The sequence below is a fragment of the Ovis aries genome, chromosome 26 (assembly GCF_016772045.2).
Source record: "Ovis aries strain OAR_USU_Benz2616 breed Rambouillet chromosome 26, ARS-UI_Ramb_v3.0, whole genome shotgun sequence".
In the NCBI taxonomy this organism is placed as follows: Eukaryota; Metazoa; Chordata; class Mammalia; order Artiodactyla; family Bovidae; genus Ovis; species Ovis aries.
The window spans coordinates 20,747,878-20,767,362 of record NC_056079.1 but is presented as its reverse complement, the minus strand read 5'-3'; the positions used below and the strand labels follow the sequence as shown (position 1 = coordinate 20,767,362).

The following is a 19,485-nucleotide window of genomic DNA, read 5'->3' as shown; positions in this document are numbered from 1 at the left end:
AATTTAACCTTTTATATATAATTCAAAAGAGGAGATAATTGAAAAAAAGTAAAAATAAGTTAAATTGGCCACTTGTATCCTAACAAATTATAGCATTTTTAAACCCTGAGAACTACAAATCAGAATAACCCTGTTAAGTATTCTGCAGCAAACTCTCTTCTGTCCAGGCTCAGGCGATTTGTTTGGCATAATAAGGAGAGTGAAATTATCTCTTCTGCTCACCTGGTTTCATAGTTTCCTTTCCAATGTTTTCTTGGCTCTGTGGAATAGTTCTTCAATTATTTCAGAATCTCTGAGATACTCTCTGTGCACTCCTGTGAACCTCTTGGATTCGTTTCTTCTTTAAATGAATTGCTACCGATTGCATGAATTAAAGAGCTTCAATCATTGGTCCGTATCTCTAACTTCCTTCTATATAATTTCATTAAGATGAACTGCATTCTTTTCATGAGTCTGGGATATTTGGGGAGCATTCTGCCAAAAAGCAGAAAGATTCTGGACTTGGACCTCAGGGTATCTGGTATACAAGAATTCAAGAAAATAACACCCTTCCTGTTGGTCCCCACAGTGGACCCACCAGTGACTAACCAAAGCGCAGTTCTTCGAAATGATATTTCTTGACCCCATCTTGTGCTCCACTGGCTGCTCCAGATACATAAAACATGCTGAACAAATAAGTCAAATGCTATTTGAGATAACCAAACATTCTACATTATCAAATCATTTGCTGGAGGATATTTCTAAAACCATCCCCAAGACAAACATTAGATTCTAAAATAGAATTATACAGGTGCTTCCCTGGTGGCTCAGCGGTAAAGAATCTGCCTGCCAATGCAGGAGACGCAGGAGACATGGGTTCGATCCCTGGGTTGGGAAGATCCCCTGGAGGAGGAAATGGCAACGCTCTCCAGTAGTCTTGCCTGTAAAATTCCCTGGACAGAGGTGTCTGGTGGGCTACAGTCCAAAGGGTCAAAAAGAGCTGGACACAACTTAGCATCTAAGCATGTACACACATGCTCTTTAATACTGTAACTCCATTTGGTGGATCTTTTACTAGACTATTTCTTAATATTTGTGTTTTAAATATGAATTTATATTGAGTTTGATAGATATTCTAGGGCAGGTGTTTAACAATAAGGAAAAGATCATATGCAAAGGATTTTTATAAATGTTACTGAATTATATGAATAAAAAGGAATGTTTTAATGCTATGGGAAGTATCACTAGGGTGAAGTTTAACAATACTTATAAAAATAATCTAATTCCTGTTGGTTACATGGAGACAGTACTTCAAATAAATTTTTCAGTTACTAAGATACACTTTAAAAATAGTTGAGTATAATTTATAATCACATAAAAGTCATTTTTATTCTAGAATACTTCTAAGAAACACTCATCATAGAAAACTTGTTTTAAGTAGCCAAGTGTTTGAAAAATACTACAATTACTTAGATATATTATCTGAAGTGAATATGTTTAGGAAAATGAGAAAGGGCTAATATAATTAAATATTAATACCTAATGTTTCCAGTCATTGGTTTTCAAACTGTTTCCTGCGTTGTGTGTTTTCTCTTTACACTTTACTCAACATAAGGGATCTCCAACATCTGGGATCTAATGGATGATGATTCAAGGTGGAACTGATGTAATAATATTAAAAATAAAGTGCACAATAAATGTATTGCACGGGAATCATCCTGAAACCATTCCCCACTCTCTGTCCATGGAAAAATGGTCTTCCATTAATCGGTTCCTGGTATAAAAAATGTTGGGGAACACTGTCTAACACAGAAGGGCATCTGTGTAACACTTCTGGGGGAAAAACTTTCTAGCCTCCTGTATTGCAGCATGGATAGTATTAGGAACGTGGGACTGAAGTCTCCGGTCATAGTCTTATTCCCTCATAATCTGTCCTCCACCCAGAAGCTAGAAGTATGTTTCTTCACATCACTGATCGGCTCCTCTCTCAAATGGAAGCATGCTGAATATCTGCCATGTTTCTTAGGCAAGGATGATGCCTGTCAGTGTCTGTACATACTAAATATCTCAGTTCAGTTCAGTCACTCAGTCATGTCCGACTCTTTGCGACACCATGAATCGCAGCACGCCAGGCCTCCCTGTCCATCACCAACTCCCGGAGTTCACTCAGACTCACGTCCATCGAGTTAGTGATGCCATTCAGCCATCTCATCCTCTGTCGTCCCCTTCTCCTCCTGCCCCCAATCCCTCCCAGCATAAGAGTCTTTTCCAATGAGGCAACTCTTCGCATGAGGTGGCCAAAGTACTAGAGTTTGTACTCGAGTACAAACTCTAGCTGAAACTAGAGTTTCAGCTTTAGCCTCATTCCTTCCAAAGAAATCCCAGGGCTGATCTCCTTCAGAATGGACTGGTTGGATCTCCTTGCAGTCCAAGGGACTCTCAAGAGTCTTCTCCAACACCATAGTTCAAAAGCATCAATTCTTCAGCGCTCAGCCTTCTTCACAGTCCAACTCTCACATCCATACATGACTACTGGAAAAACCATAGCCTTGACTAGATGGACCTTTGTTGGCAAAGTAATGTCTCTGCTTTTGAATATACTATCTAGGTTGGTTGTAACTTTTCTTCCAAGGAGTAAGTGTCTTTTAATTTCATGGCTGCAGTCACCATCTGCAGTGATTTTGGAGCCCAGAAAAATAAAGTCTGACACTGTTTCCACTGTTTCACCATCTATTTCCCATGAAGTGATGGGACTGAATGCCATGATCTTCGCTTTCTGAATGTTGAGCTTTAAGCCAACTTTTTCACTCTCCACTTTCACTTTCATCAAGAGGCTTTTTAGTCCCTCTTCACTGTCTGCCATAAGGGTGGTGTCATCTGCATATCTGAGGTTATTGATATTTCTCCTGGCCATCTTGATTCCAGCTTGTGCTTCTTCCAGCCCAGCGTGTCTCATGATATACTCTGCATATAAGTTAAATAAGCAGGGGGACAATATACAGCCTTGATGTACTCCTTTTCCTATTTGGAACCAGTTTGTTCCATGTCCAGTTCTAACTGCTGCTTCCTGACCTGCATACGGATTTCTCAAGAGGCAGGTCAGGTGGTCTGTATTCCCATCTCTTTCAGAATTCTCCACAGTTTCTTGTGATCCACACAGTCAAAGGCTTTGGCATAGTCAATAAAGCAGAAATAGATGTTTTTCTGGAACTCTCTTGCTTTTTCGATGATCCAGCAGATGTTGGCAATTTGATCTCTGGTTCCTCTGCCTTTTCTAAAACCAGCTTGAACATCTGGAAGTTCACGGTTCACATATTGCTAAAGTCTTGCTTGGAGAATTTTGAGCATTACTTTACTAGCATGTGAGATGAGTGCAATTGTGTGGTAGTTTGAGCATTCTTTGGCATTGCGTTTCTTTGGGATTGGAATGAAAACTGACCTTTTCCAGTCCTGTGGCCACTGCTGAGTTTTCCACATTTGCTGGCATATTGAGTGCAGCACTTTCACAGCATCATCTTTCAGGATTTGAAACAGCTCAACTGGAATTCCATCACCTCCACTAGCTTTGTTCATAGTGATGCTTTCTAAGACCCACTTGACTTCACATTTTAGGATGTCTGGCTCTAGCTGAGTGATCACACCATCGTGATTATTTGGGTCGTGAAGATATTTTTTGTACAGTTGTTCTGTGTATTCTTGCCACCTCTTCTTAATATCTTCTGCTTCTGTTAGGTCCAGACCATTTCCGTCCTTTATCGAGCCCATCTTTGCATGAAATGTTCCCTTGGTATCTCTAATTTTCTTGAAGAGATCTCTAGTCTTTCCCATTCTGTTGTTGTCCTCTATTTCTTTGCATTGATCGCTGAGGAAGGCTTTCTTATCTCTCCTTGCTATTCTTTGGAACTCTGCATTCAGATGCTTATATCTTTCCTTTTCTCCTTTGCTTTTCGCTTCTCTTCTTTTCACAGCTATATGTAAGCCCTCTCTGGACAGCCATTTTGCTTTTTTGCATTTCTTTTCCATGGGGATGGTCTTGATCCCTGTCTCCTGTACAATGTCAGGAACCTCAGTCCATAGTTCATCAGGCACTCTATCAGATCTAGTCCCTTTAATCTATTTCTCACTTCCACTGTATAATCATAAGGGATTTGATTTAGGTCATACTTGAATGGTCTCATGTTTTCCCCTACTTTCTTCAATTCAAGTCTGAATTTGGCAATAAGGAGTTCATGATCTGAGCCACAGTCAGTTCCCGGTCTTGTTTTTGCTGACTGTATACAGCTTCTCCATCTTTGGCTGCAAAGAATATAATCAATCTGATTTCAGTGTTGACCATCTGGTGATGTCCATGTGAAGAGTCTTCTCTTGTGTTGTTGGAAGAGGGTGTTTGCTATGACTGGTGCATTTTCTATATCTGGATTCTATTAAATATTTATTGAGCAACTACGACCACTGTGAGAGGTAACATATGGGATTTATAATGTTTTCGAGTACCTTTCTTAATTCTTGGCGTGCAGTCACTTCTTTCATCTCCATTGTACCATTCTTATCCTCATTCTACAAATGAAGAAACTGTGGCACAGAGCGGTGGTATAATCTGCCTAAAGTCACACAGCTAAGAAGTACAGGAAGTAGTCTAGCTCCAGCATCCATGCACCCAAACACTCCAGTGTAATTGTAGCTGGGAGTACAAAGATAAATTAAACACAGTCTGAGTGTTTGCTGTTCAGCAGAGGGCAACGTATTTTCAGTGTAATGTTAAAAGATAATCATAGAGCTAGAAATATTTATTAAGAATTTATAAATTCTGAGCTCTGTAATAGTTCACTTATATGCATTGTTTGGGCTTCTTCGGTGGCTCAGCAGTAATGAATTTGCCGGCAATGCAGGAGATGCAGGAAATGTGGGTTTGATTCCTGGGCCTGAAATGGGAAATGGCAGCACCCTTCATTATGCAGTCCATGGGGTTGCAAGGAGTCAGACACGACTGAGCATGTACGCATGCATACACATGCACCGTTTAACTTCATAAGAATCCTATACTTTTTCAATTAGAAAATTAAGATAATGTGCTCAAGATGAGAAAGAACAAATTACATCCTGATTCCAGTTAACTTGGATTCCTCTGGCTTTAACAGGCCTTCGTTTTCCTCTGTTGAATATTAAAAAACTTCTTAGAACACACCGACCTTGGACAAGGCCACTTTGTGACTATGACTGAGCAAGACAAAAATGAGTCCCTTTCCTAATCTTGTCAGAACACAGACCAAAAAAAAAAAAAGAACACAGTACAAACCACAAAAATGACCAAACATTCCCCATCTCAGCTAACAGCAGTGACTGCCCCCTTTTCTGATCAATTTTATCTCGAGCTCTACTTTGTTCCTGTAACCTTCTAGACAAAAATTTTCAGAGATGATCTTTTCCCTGTTATCTGCTCCTAATCCAGAGGAAAATCATTGTTTTAAAATCCTTCAAAAAAATTAAAAACAAGCCTAAATCTAACACACTCCTACTGAGATCCCCCCAGTTCCTCATGATAATCTATCTTCTCTGTTTGCAATGAGCCAATAAACTCAACTTGGTAACACTTCAGGCCTGTTCTTTAGCTGGAGGATATTATCAGTTAGATCCCACTGAGATTGGGCTGAGACCCTCACCTAGGACAGGACACTAGATTCAGTAATAAGGTGCACATTGGGGTCACTTTGAAATCTCTTCCCGCTCAAGTGTTTAAGGTGTCACCCTGGCCACATATGGGAAGCTAATTTCACTCTGAACTAAGCTGTGATTATTATTTCATTGTGATTCTTTGGCATTGGATTTTTGTTTTGTTTTGTTTTTTGACTTAGGAATAAGTTCCCTGGTGGCTCAGACAGTAAAGAACCTGCTTGCAGTGCAGGAGACAAGGATCTGATCCTTGGGTCGAGAAGATCCCCTGGAAAAGGGAATGGGAACCCACTCCAATATTCTTGCCTGGAAAATGCCATGGACAGAGAAACCTGGTGGGCTATAGTCCATGGGGTTGCAAAGAGTCGGATACAACTGAGTGATTAACACTTCTTTCATTCTCTTGGGACTTATTGGTTATATGAGCAGATTTATGTTGTTTTTCAGTGAATTGTTTTCTGGCCTTATTGTATTCATTTCTATGGTCTGCTTGTTTATTCCATAAGAAGAAAAGTCTATAAGGAGGGGATGGACATAGACCTGATAAATCTATCTTTCACCCAGTGCTGGGGAAGGAGTTCAGAAAGTATCATCAGACTAGTGTTCTTTGAGTAAAAATGCTGTAGGTCAGCATTTCAAAAACTTATAAGAAGTTTCCCCTCAATCTTGTGAGAAATAATTTATTTAGTTTCATCTGTCTCGGGTTGTTTGGTTCCTGATCAGGGCAAGTTTCAGAAGTACAAGGCTGTACAAACACCAACGTTACTGACCACTGGAATTCTCATGGGGCCATCTCTTGATCTAAACCTGCAACTCTTTCAAGCCAAACTCCCATTTTCTTTATGTTTTCTAAATATAAGGTAAAATATCTATATATATGTCTGTATATAGATAGAAATATATATATATATATATTTATATTTATATGTAGACATACCCTCTGACTGGTGAAAATTACTAGAGGTAATGTGAAACCATAATGACTGCTGGGAGAATTGTGACATTAGCAAGATGTTAATTTGATAGCTCCCTTAGAACAAAAGAGGAAGAAACACTCCAGGGGAGATTGTCTTGTCTACAACAAAGAGATTATTTTATTCAATGTAGAAGACTCCTTTTTCATTTCTTCAGGGTTAAATAATCCCTGGCTTTTAAAATGAGTGGCTTGATAAAATTGCCAACCACTTTTTCTCTCTTTTGTATGTATACATGTCAAAATGGGCTTTTTTGCATCTAAACTTTGTTACCTCTCCTTGCAAGCAACAGGTTTTTATAAAGATATTAATTTAATATTTGTTGGAAATTGGCCCCTGCTTACTTATTTTTCTACTTATGTTCCTCACTCTCTTTTTCTTATGCTTGGGAAATCTTAAAGAGAAACCAGTTACAAAAATCATTTTGCCGGTACAAATGCACTCTGGGGATATCTAGTGTAGACAAACACTAAAAGTTGTTTTAAAATAATTATTGTGTTATATTTGCTTTAAAAATTGTAGAGTTTGAAAATGTGCATTTACTTAACAGCCTTCAGTACTATAATTATGAGATAAAAATATATTAGCTCTAATATATGAAATAGCTTTGGGCATCATTTAAAGAAGTCTGCTAAATTTAGTTTATCATATAAAAATATTAGCACAATATTTAGATTTATATAAACCAGGTTTTAATTTCACAGCTTAAATTCCCTAAAATAACTTATGGTTTAAGTATATTACTACTGTTTTCTTAAAAAATTAGACATATATAAAAACATATATGTGTATGTATATACATATATGTGTATAATATATACTGATAATAGTGGATATCTTTTTAAATGTTTAATTTTATGGAATTTTTACAATGTTACAATCATGAGGATTTAATATATTGACTAAGATTATAGTCTAACTTTTCTGAACAAGAACTTGGACAATTCAAGACAGTAGTGACTACTATAATAGCCACTGTACCTATTGAAATTTAATTATTTAAAATTAAATAAATAAATATTCAGTTCCTTAGTTGCACTAACTACAAGTCAAGTGCTCAGTAGTCACATATGGCCAGTGGCTACCATACTGGACAGTACACATATAGGACATTTAAATAATTAGAGTTCCATTGATATCACTGCCTTCAGTTCAGTTCAGTCGCTCAGTTGTGTCCGACTCTGCAACCCCATGAATCGCAGCACGCCAGGCCTCCCTGTCCATCACCATCTCCCAGAGTTCACTCAGACTCGCGTCCATCGAGTCAGTGATGCCATCCAGCCGTCTCATCCTCTGTTGTCCCCTTCTCCTCCTGCCCCCAATCCCTCCCAGCATTAGACATATGATTAAACTAATAAGAAAATAATCTTTGGGTGCTGGGTAATTTTTAAGTAAGAAAGATAGAGAAACACTGATTACTGAAAATGTTCTGCAATCAATTCCGATGTGTGGCAGGATTTTCCACAACACCAGGGAATTCTCAAATGCTATCTGGGTGTCCTAGAGTTGAACTGAAAAAAAAAAAGTTCTGGCACTATTAACCGCATAGTTAGGAGATGGCCTCAGATCACACAGGTTCAGTCCTCATCCCTGCATGACTACACACCTCCCCTCCTCGGTCCTTACCCCTCCCCCCATCCCTTCCCAGACTCCAGACACAAATGGAGGTTAACATCTGTGCTTCTAGTGAGTGAAAGTCACTCAGTCATGTCTGACTGTTTGCAACCCCATGGATTATACAGTCATGGAATTCTTTAGGCCAGAATACTGGAGTGGGAAGCCTTTCCCTTCTCCAGGGGATCTTCCCAATCCAGGGATTGAACCCAAGTCTCCCACATTGCAGGAGATTCTTTACCAGGTGAGCCACAAGAGAAGCCCAAGAGTACCGGAGGGGTTAGCCTATCCCTTCTCCAGTGGATCTTCCTGACACAGGAATTGAACCAGGTGTTCTGCATTGCAGGCAAATTCTTTACTAAGTGATAGTCCATAAATTGTAAGTTCTAATGATCTGAATTCTATTGATTTGCTAGAGTGTCTCATAGGATTAGGGAAGCATTTTACTTAATAGGCTTTTAAACATTCAGTTCAGTTCAGTCGCTCAGTTGTGTCCGACTCTTTGCGACTCCATGAATCACAGCATGCCAGGCCTCCCTGTCCATCACCAACTCCCAGAGTTCACCCAGACTCATGTGCATCGAGTCGGTGATGCCATCCAGCCATCTCATCCTCTGTCATCCCCTTTTCCTCCTGCCCTCAATCCCTCCCAGCATCAGAGTCTTTTCCAATGAGTCAACTCTTCGCATGAAGTGGCCAAAGTATTGGAGTTTCAGCTTCAGCATCATTCCTTCCAATGAACACCAGAGACTGATCTCCTTTAGAATGGACTGGTTGGATCTCCTTGCAATCCAAGGGACTCTCAAGAGTCTTCTCCAACACCACAGTTCAAAAGCATCAATTCTTCGGCACTCAGCTTTCTTCACAGTCCAACACTCACATCCATACATGACCACTGGAAAAACCATAGCCTTGACTAGATGGACCTTTGTTGGCAAAGTAATGTCTCTGCTTTTCAATATGCTATCTAGATTGGTCATAACTTTTCTTCCAAGGAGTAAGCGTCTTTTAATTTCATGGCTGCAGTCACCATCTGCAGTGATTTTGGAGCCCCCCAAAATACAGTCTGACACTGTTTCCACTATTTCCCCATCTATTTCCCATGAAGTGATGGGACCAGATGCCATGATTGTTTTCTGAATGTTGAGCTTTAACCCAAATTTTTCACTCTCTTTCACTTTCATTAAGAGGCTTTTAGTTCCTCTCCACTTTCTGCCATAAGGGTGGTATCTTCTGCATATCTGAAGTTATTGATATTTCTCCCGGCAATCTTACTACTTATTAAGCATTTTATGTATTAGGTTTATTAGAAAAGGATGTAACTTTGGAACTGTCACATGGAGGAGATGCATAGGGATGGGGATGAGCTAAGGTGAGTAGAGCTCCCACGTTGTCTCCAAGTGCATCATTCTCCCCAAATCTCCATGTGTTCACCAACCCAGAAGCTCGCTGAACTCTGGCTTTTGTTAGGTAGGCATGGTTGCTTAAATTACTGTCATCCGGGATTGATTTAACCTCCAGTCCCTTTCTCTCCTCCCCCGCCAGAGGTCAGATGGAGAGACTGAAAGTTTCAACAAAGTTTCTTCAATCACCTCGTGGGTTCTCCTGGCAGCTAGTCCCATTCTTAGGTGCTTTCCAGATCTCACCTTACCAATGTTATTAATACAAAAGACACTTCTTTCACTCTCATCACTTAGGAAGTTCCAAGGGTTTTAGGAACCCTGTGCCATTTACAGGAAGAAGGCCTAATATATACTTCTTATAAATCATAATATCACAATCAGTAAACATAATTTTAATTTACCCTTACTTAGAATAGCTGAGATAGGCCAAATATGCAAATATCTGTGAATTATATATATGCATGTGTGCATGTATGCACAGAGTGGTTTTTGCTGCTCTACTATAAAACTAGTGCCTTAAGAAATAAGTGCTTTTGAAGAAAAGATACCTAAACACTTCTTACTTTTCCATCTTCTAGTTTTCTGTTGTATCTGAAGGAAAGAAAAGTAGCTACTTTACTTGAAGAGGTATTTAATATAAATGGTTGACTATTCCAGGCACTCTGATTATAGAGTTAGACAAATAGGTATACAAAATAATGCATGCAATTTTCTGTTTTTTAGGAAAGTTATCATAGTTTTTTAATACAGCACATTTATATGATATATACATTGTTTTATTTAATATACTGACAGGTTATATTTTAAACCTACAGTTAAAAGTTTGAATTTACAGATTTATGCATTTTATACCTTAAGTACATATATAGGAAGATACGTTAGTAAATCATTTACCATATACATATTTCTTCCAGAATAAAGTACAGAAGAGTTAAATTATAACTTTAAACTCTTTTGTAAAATCACCTGTTATTTTATGCCTAGATTAACAGTTCATTTTCATCACACTATTTTTCGTCTTTTCAAATCATTTTTTAAAAGATTGCTTATTTTGAAAGAACAGTTAAGATCCCAGTAATCATAATTGTTTATTTTAGTGTTTTGACAAGACTATAATTTTTTTATTCTTAGTTAATTATGACATAATTAATATTAAGGTATATCTTGTATTTTCTGACAACTATGTCAAATGCTAAATATGTGTTTTTATATAAGCAACTTACAAATATCTATGGAAGCAAAAGGAGACTGACTACTGCTGGCTAGGAATCAGGAATCACAAAGAGGTGATATCTGAGTTGTTCACGGAAAGATGGGCAAGATTTTGAAGGGCAAGGAATATAGACAATGTTATTATTGCTGAAGGATGCAACAGTGACAGAGGCAGGAATGTCCAGAATTTAGTCTTCAAAAATGCGTTGATAACATCTCTCTAAATACAGAAGCCCAGATTTTCTTTTGTGCATTTTAAAGCAAATATCTAAACATTTTCATCCTAAGTTTAAATAGTTGCAGAAAAACCATTTCCCACAAGTTTTAAATACTGACATCTAAAAAATAAAAGTCACAGCATTCTTTTAAATATTTTCAAAGTATAGAAATAAGGGTCATCATTATCCATTAAAAATTAACAAACAAAAAGGAGCTCTTCTTTTTAATAGTTGAATAGTTTATATTACATTTTTATCATTCTGAACTTGTATTTTCAGCCTGTTGCCTCCAAGGGATTTTAAATATATGTTTTCCATAAAATTCTTTATTAAAAAGTAACTTTTGTATTGAGATATAATACACATAAATACATCATAAGTTTCTGGTCAATAGATTTTTATGAAGAGCATCTATTCATATAATGAGCAGCATTCAGATCAAAAAATAGGTCGTAGAATATTTTTAGTATGGCGAAGTTTTCTCTTGGGACCTCTTTCACTATCCTGACTTCTAATCTGTGATAATAAATATAATAACCAACAATGGCCAGATCATATATAAAAATAGAGGTTGGATCCACAACCTGCAGCAGCTTGCTCAGGAAAGCAACCCCTTATCTATCATAACCCAATAAAGCAGGTTGCTTTAAGTTGGACTAGACTGCTTAGTTCTAATAACTATTGTGTTGTATATTTAACAGTTGCTACATGTCAAATCTTTCAGTGTCGTACCTTTTTTTGCCTCTTCATACTATTCATGGGGTTCTCATGGCAAGAATACTGAAGTGGTTTGCCATTCCCTTCTCCAGTGGACCACATTTGTCAGAATTTTCCACAATGACCTGTCTGTCTTGGGTGGCGCTACCAGGCATGGCTCACAGTTTCATTGAGTTAGACAAGGCTGTGGTCCATGTGATAGTTTGATTAGTTTTCTGTGATTGTGCTTTTCATTCTATCTGCCCTCTGAGGGAGAAGGATAAGAGGCTTATGGAAGCTTATCACAGTAATCCAAATCTATGCCCCAGTCGGTAATGCTGAAGAAGCTCAAGTTGAACGGTTCTATGAATTTACAAGACCTTCTTGAATTAACACCCCCAAAAGATGTCCTTTTCATTATAGGGGACTAGAATGCAAAAGTAGGAAGACAAGAGATTTCTGGAGTAACAGGCAAATTTGGCCTTGGAGTACAAAACGAAGCAGGGCAAAGGCTAACTGAATTTTGCCAAGAGAACGCACTGGTCATAGCAAACACCCTCTTCCAACAACATAAGAGAAGACTCTACACATGGATATCACCAGCTGGTGAATACTGAAATTACATTGATTATATTCTTTGCAGCTAAATATGGAGAAGCTCTATACAGTCAGAAAAAACAAGACTGGGAGCTGACTGTGGCTAAGATCATGAACTCCTTATTGCCAAATTCAGACTTAAATGGAAGAAAGTAGGGAAAACCATGGTAGGAAAACCATACCCATTCAGGTATGACCTAAATCAAATCCCTTACACTTTTACAGTGGAAGTGACAAATACATTCAAGGGATTAGATCTGATAGAGTACCTGAAGAACTATGGATGGAGGTTCATGACATTGTACAGGAGGCAGTGATTAAGACCATACCTAAGAAAAAGAAATGCAAAATGACAAATGGTTGTTTGAGGAAACAACCTTACAAATAGCTGAGAGAAGAAGAGAAGCTAAAGGCAAAGAAGAAAAGGAAAGATATACCCATTTGAATGCAGAGTTCCAAAGAATAGCATGGAGAAATAAAGCCTTCCTCACAATACAAAGGATTAGAGGAAAACAATAGAATGGGAAAGACTAGAGGTCTCTTCAAGAAAATTAGTGATACCAAGGGAACTTTTCATGCAAAGATGGGCGCAAAAAGACAGAAATGGTCTGGACCTAATAGAGCAGAAGATATTTAGAAGAGGTGGCAACAATACACAGAAGAACTATACAAAAGAGATCTTAATGACCCAGAGAACCACAATGGTGTGATCACTCACCAAAATCAGACATCCTGGAATGCAAAGTCAAGTGGGTCTTAGGAGTGTCATTAGGAGCAAAGCTAGTGGAAGTGATGGAATTCAAGTTGAGCTATTTCAAATCCTAAAAGATGATGCTGTGAAAAAGTCCTGTACTCAATATGCCAGCAAATTTGGAAGACTCAGCAGTGGCCACTGGACTGAAAAAGTTGTTTTCATTCCAATCCCAAAGAAAGGCAACAAAGAAGGTTCAAACTACCACACAATTCCACTCTCCCACACGCTAGCAAAGTAGTGCTCAAAATTCTCCAAGGCACGCTTCAACAGTATATGAACCGTGAACTTCCAGATGTTCATGTTGGATTTAGAAAAGGCAGAGGAACTAGAGATCAAATTGCCAAAATCCGTTGGATCATCAAAAAAACAAGAGAGTTCCAGGAAAACATCTACTCCTGCTTTATTGACTACCGCAAAGTCTTTGACTGTGTGGATCACAACAAACTGGAAAATTCTTCAAGAGATGGGAATACCAGACCACCTTACCTGCCTCCTGAGAAATCTGTATGCAGGTCAGGAAGCAACAATTAGAACTGGACATGGAACAACAGACTGGTTCAAAATTGGGAAAGGAGTACGAGAAGGCTGTATATTATCACGCTGCTCATTTAACTTACATGCAGAATATATCATGCGAAATGCCAGGTTGGTTGAAGCACAAGCTGGAATCAAGATTCAGTTCAGTTCAGTTCAGTCGCTCAGTCGTGTCCGACTCTTTGCAACCCCATGAACTGCAGCATGCCAGGCCTCCCTATCCATCACCAACTCCTGGAGTTCACTTAGACTCACATCTATCGAGTCAGTGATGCCATCCAGCCATCTCATCCTCGGTCGTCCCCTTCTCCTCCTGCCCCCAATCCCTCCCAGCAACAAAGTCTTTTCCAATGAGTCAGCTCTTCACATGAGGTGGCCAAAGTACTGGAGTTTCAGCTTTAGCATCATTCCTTCCAAAGAAATCCCAGGGCTGATCTTCAGAATGGACTGGTTGGATCTCCTTGCAATCCAAGGGACTCTCAAGAGTCTTCTCCAACACTGCAGTTCAAAAGCATCAATTCTTCGGTGCTCAGCCTTCTTCATAGTCCAACTCTCACATCCATACATGACCACTGGAAAAACCATAGCCTTGACTACACGGACCTTTGTTGGCAAAGTAATGTCTCTGCTTTTCAATATGCTATCTAGATTGGTCATAACTTTTCTTCCAAGGAGTAAGCGTCTTTTAATTTCATGGCTGCAGTCACCATCTGCAGTGATTTTGGAGCCCCCCAAAATACAGTCTGACACTGTTTCCACTATTTCCCCATCTATTTCCCATGAAGTGATGGGACCAGATGCCATGATCTTCGTTTTCTGAATGTTGAGCTTTAAGCCAAACTTTTCACTCTCCTCTTTCACTTTCATTAAGAGGCTTTTTAATTCCTCTTTGCTTTCTGCCATAAGGGTGGTGTCATCTGCATATCTGAGGTTATTGATATTTCTCCCAGCAATCCTGTCTGACCCTCTGCGACCCCTGCGACCCCTGTAGCCTGCCAGGCTCCTCTCTCCATAGGATTCTCCAGACAAGAATACTGGAGTGGGTTACCATTTCCTTCTCCAGGGGATCTTCCTGACCCGGGGATCGAAGCTGTGTCTCCTTCACTGGAGGCAGACGCTTTAACCTCTGAGCCACCAGGGAAGCCCCTGACCAATCTAGACAACATATTAAAAAGACAATATATTAAAAAGTAGAGACACTACTTTGCCAACAAAGGTCCGTCTAGCCAAAGCTATGGTTTTTCCAGTAGTTATGTATGGATTTGAGAGTTGGATCATAAAGAAAGCTGAGTGCTGAAGAAGTGATGCTTTTGAATTGTGGTGTTGGAGAAGACTTCCTGAGAGTCCCTTGGACTCAAGGAGATCCAACCAGTCCATCCTAAAGGAAATCAGTCCTGAATATTCATTGGAAGGACTGATGCTGAAGCTGAAACTCCAATACTTTGGCCACCTGATGCGAAGAACTGACTCACTGGAAAAGTCCCTGATGCTGGGAAAGACTGAAGGTGAGAAGAGAAGGGGACATCAGAGGATGAGCTGGTTTGATGGCATCATCGACTCGATGGACATGACTTTGAGCAAGCTTCAGGGGTTGGTGAGGACAAATAAGCCTGGTGTGCTGCATTCCATGGGGTTGCAAAGAGTCGGACATGACTGAGTAACTGAACTATTACATCTCTTTTTAAAATGTGTATTTATGTACTTTCTGTCCAGGTTTTAGTGGCAGTATCCAGGATCTTAGTTGCAGCATGTGGGATCTAGTTTCCTGACCAGTGGTCAAACCGAAGCTTGAAGCCCCCTGCATTGGGAGCACAGAGTCTTAGCCTCTGGACCACCTCTTTTTAAAATGTATATTTATTTATTTGGCTGTCCAGGTTTTAGTTGCAGCATGTGGGATCTTGTTCCCTGACCAGGGATCAAACCCAAGCCCCCTGCATTGGGAGCACAGAGTGTTAGCCTCTGGACCACTAGGGAAGTTAACATTTTATTGTTTGTTAATGGCCTTCCCTTGTGGCTCAGCTGGTAAAGAATTCACCTGCACTGTGGCAGACTAGAGTTAGATCTCTGGCTTGGGAAGATCCTGGAGAAAGGAAAGGCTACCCACTCCAGTATTCTGGCCTGTAGAATTCCATGGACTGTATAGTTCATGGCTTTGCAAAGAGCTGGACATGACTGAGTGACTTTCACTTTTCAAGAATAAACCATGACTTCTCTAACAATTGATCCCAAATGGCCAGTACTTGATTAATAACTGACAGTCTCCCTAATTTTTGGCCATGCCTCCAACTTAAGACTAATTATGGAAAGCCAAATACGCATTCCTAAGCAGTCACATAAGGAGATCCCCTTTCTAGTTAGCTCACCTATAGCTTTTGCCATGTCTACAGCCTCCAATCACAGCACACCTGAAGCCTTCCTCTCTTTCCACTGCTGTTTCCTACTCTTCTGCCTGCCTTTGAGTCTGTGCATGAGCTCAAGTGATGTCAGCTGAGTCACTTGATGTTGCAATCACCGAATAAGCAGCCTTTGCCTATTTTCATCTGGTTGATCTTGATCTTTATTTCTACAAACCCTAATATATTACTTTTGTGTGTGGATCTTTATGTTGTAAAATTCATTCCATATATTAATATGCATAAATGTCATTAGTTTGTTTCTACTGTTATATGGTGTTACTGTATCACAAATTATTTCTCTATTTTACTGTTGATGGATATTTGGTCTCTTTGCAGCTTGGGCCTTTTTTTTAATAAAGCAGCTATCCAAATTTGTACACGTCACTCAGTGAATATATGCTCATGTGGAACTTTGGGATCTTGGTTAGGTGTATTTATCTTTAGCAGATACTGCCAAACAGTTCTTCAAGGTGGTTGAATCCATTTACTCTCCCAGAGGCAGTATAATCTGATAGAATTTTATCCTAACATACCTTTTTTTATGCTTGGAAGTCTTTTAATGATTTTTTTTTATGCTGGAAAGTCATTCTTCTCTGCAAAAAGAGTTGTATAAATTGAAATTTTATTTAAACAAACTTCTGTGACCATAAGGCTATATTAAAATTTATGTTTTGTACTGTTATCATTAGTTATTAGTAGTACCCAATTTATCAAAATAACATGTATGATGAATTTGAGAAAACTAATAAACATGAAAAGCAAAACTGTATCGAGAAAACATTACTTGTAAAGATAAAGCATTTAAAAATTAGTTTATGTACCTGTGGATAAATAATCATTGCTAGGAGATAATATGCAGCATCACTTGTTCTTACTTTAAATTTCTGTTCATGTTACATGCTAAGAAACTAGGTTCACAACAAGCAGGAATAGATACTGTTATAGAATAATCTGACCACAGCATCATTCAGTTCTCTGAACTATTTTTGAGTAAAAACGTCCCAAGGAGATCCGAGGGTTGCCATGAGCTAGAAGGACCAGATCCTTACTAATTCCTCAGAGATCTTCTCTATCACCGAAGAAGGCAATTTTCTTATGTATGTCTCTGGTTCCAGGTAGAGCGTTGGATAAACAGGACCCTTGCACATCGCCGGGAGCAGGTGCTGGTTTCAGCGGCAGGTCAGCCTCAGGTTCCGATAGGCGAGCTAGCATAGAGGACCACGCCCTCCGCCGCCGCGCGGGTCTTCCGCAAGTCGCGGGCTGCGTGCGCCGCGCAGCGCGGCTCGCCGAGGCCCCCTGGCCACGCCCACTTCCTGCCCCATCCCGGGTCTTTCCAGGTCTCCTCTCCCGGTGAACCGGATGCGCCGTCAGTTTTCTCCTCAGCGTCCTCCGCTGGTTTCCCACTGCCCGGCGAGGCCGTAGGCATCCACGGGGGCACGGGCAGGGGGCTCCCGGAGGCTGGCCTGGCAGGTATAGGGCGCCGGTAGGAGCTGGGCGCCCACGGTTACCGCGCGTGGAGGAGACACTGCCCTGCGGCGATGGGTGCCAGGGGCGCTCCTTCACGCCGGAGGCAGGCGGGGCGGCGGCCGCGGTATCTCCCCACCGGGAGCTTTCCCTTCCTCCTCCTCCTGCTGCTCCTGTGCATCCAGCTCGGCGGAGGACAGAAGAAAAAGGAGGTAGGGCGAATCCCGTGGGCATTCCTGGGCGGGCCGGGGCGGGTCCGAGTGGGCGAGCCGCGTTGCTAGGCAGATGGGGCCGCGGGGCGTGGGCGATGGCTGATTTTGGGGGTGCTGGCGGAGTCTGCGGGCAGGCCTTTGCGCATGTCCTTTGAGCCCCACAGTTTCAAAAGTGGGGTTGCCATGTCCTTCCTCAGAAAACAACGCCAAGCCCCTCGCTCTTCGGTCACGGCGCGCTTTTGACCCTTAGTTGAAGACTAAGGTTCGGGGCCCCTTAGTCAGTAAAAAGGGGTGTGTTGGATGTGAAAATACCGTTTAGGAGTATTTGAAGCTTGCATCGAAGGAACGGTTTGTTCCTTGTGTTTCTTAGCCTGCGCCCTTCGTTATCCGTTTAGGAGGCAACAGAGCATATTGAGACTGTGTTTAAAGTTATTCTGTGTTTTATTAAACCTTTGTAAAGCTGTATATTTTTCCTTAGGTTAAAATCACGATATAATTGTGCCAGTAACCTCACGTTATTTAGGTTGCACACATTTGTTTGTGAAATTCAGATCACCTGACCTCAGTCTTAGCCCTCTAATAACTTTGAGGAGGGGCTTCTCTGGTGGCTCAGTGGTAAAGAATTCGCCTGTCAGTGCAGGAGCCAGAGGAGGCTCGGTTCGATCCCTGGGTCGGGAAGATTCTCTGGAGGAGGAAATGGCGATTCACTCCAGAAGCTTGCTTGGGAAATCCCATGGACGGAGGAGCCTGGTGGGCTTCAGTCGTGGCGTGGCGACAGGACTGAGGAACACAGCACACACGCACAGCTTTGACGAGGGCGAGGATTGAAGTAACTGACCGTAATTAAAGTAACTGTCTAGTTATTTGTGAATTTCAGTTGTCCTTGGATAACTTTTACCTTGGATGCTCGATCTATAAGGATTAGAAAAAAAATTAGGAAATGTGAGTAAGGTTTCTAATTGTACGTCGTTTACTGAGAGCATCTCCTCATATTAATGAGGTTTTTTCAAAATGGTTTTTCCCGGTGAAGTTTTATTTACATACACCTGGCTCTAATTCTGGTTTCAAATGTTACGGCAACCTTCTTGATAACTGGGTTGAGAGCGTGAAAAAACATCCTCACACACACAATAATTCTGGTTCTCTTTACTCTTTGCTTGAAACAATTTTGGATTAAAATATTTTCTTCCTTTAACTTTTAAAATTTTAACATGAAAATTGGCCTTAGCGAAATTCTTGGTGGAGTTCTGGTAAGATTTTTGGTGAAGAACCGCTGTTAAGACTGTATTTACAAATATAATGATTTCCCCCCTCCTACCACTTGGTGTTTATATACATTCTTAGAGTTTTAGATTTCATAGTTTTTCTTGAGAAAAGGAGGAGATTTTGAAAAGTAGTTTTTGTGTGAATTACCAGAGCAGAGGGCAATTAAAACGATGAGGAACTCCAGGAAAATTCTTATGATTTGCCTCCTAGATAGACTTCTGTGACTATGGTTACTTGCACTTGAAAGGAAAAAAAAACCCCCAAAGAAGTCTGAAAAGTGTACATCTTCAAAAAAGCATCTTAGCATCTCTAAGTATGACTACTTTAACATGTGACAACAAGCATTAATTTAGTATAAGTGGCTTCCCTGGTGGCTCAGTCGGTAAAGAGTCTGCCTGCAGTGTGGGAGACCTGGGTTCTATCCCTGGGTTGGGAAGATCCCCTGGAGAAGGAAATGGCAATGAGCATGCGTATTTCTGAAACATAGTCTAGTTCT

At 40.3% G+C, this 19,485-nt stretch overlaps 1 protein-coding gene across 8 annotated transcripts in view; it reads left to right on the top strand.

Annotated features, from left to right (window-relative positions):
- The first annotated feature begins 17,404 nt into the window (after positions 1-17,404).
- Positions 17,405-19,485, top strand: part of TUSC3 (tumor suppressor candidate 3) — a 242,064-nt gene continuing 239,983 nt past the window's right edge. For all 8 annotated transcript variants that reach the window (XR_009598632.1, XR_009598633.1, XM_027962612.3 and 5 more), the window contains exon 1: positions 17,405-17,723. Coding sequence is in view for 6 of the 8 variants with exons in the window: in XM_027962612.3 (XP_027818413.1) it covers positions 17,586-17,723 (138 nt within the window). In the remaining 2 variants the exon portion in view is untranslated. The remainder of the gene's footprint in view (positions 17,724-19,485) is intronic.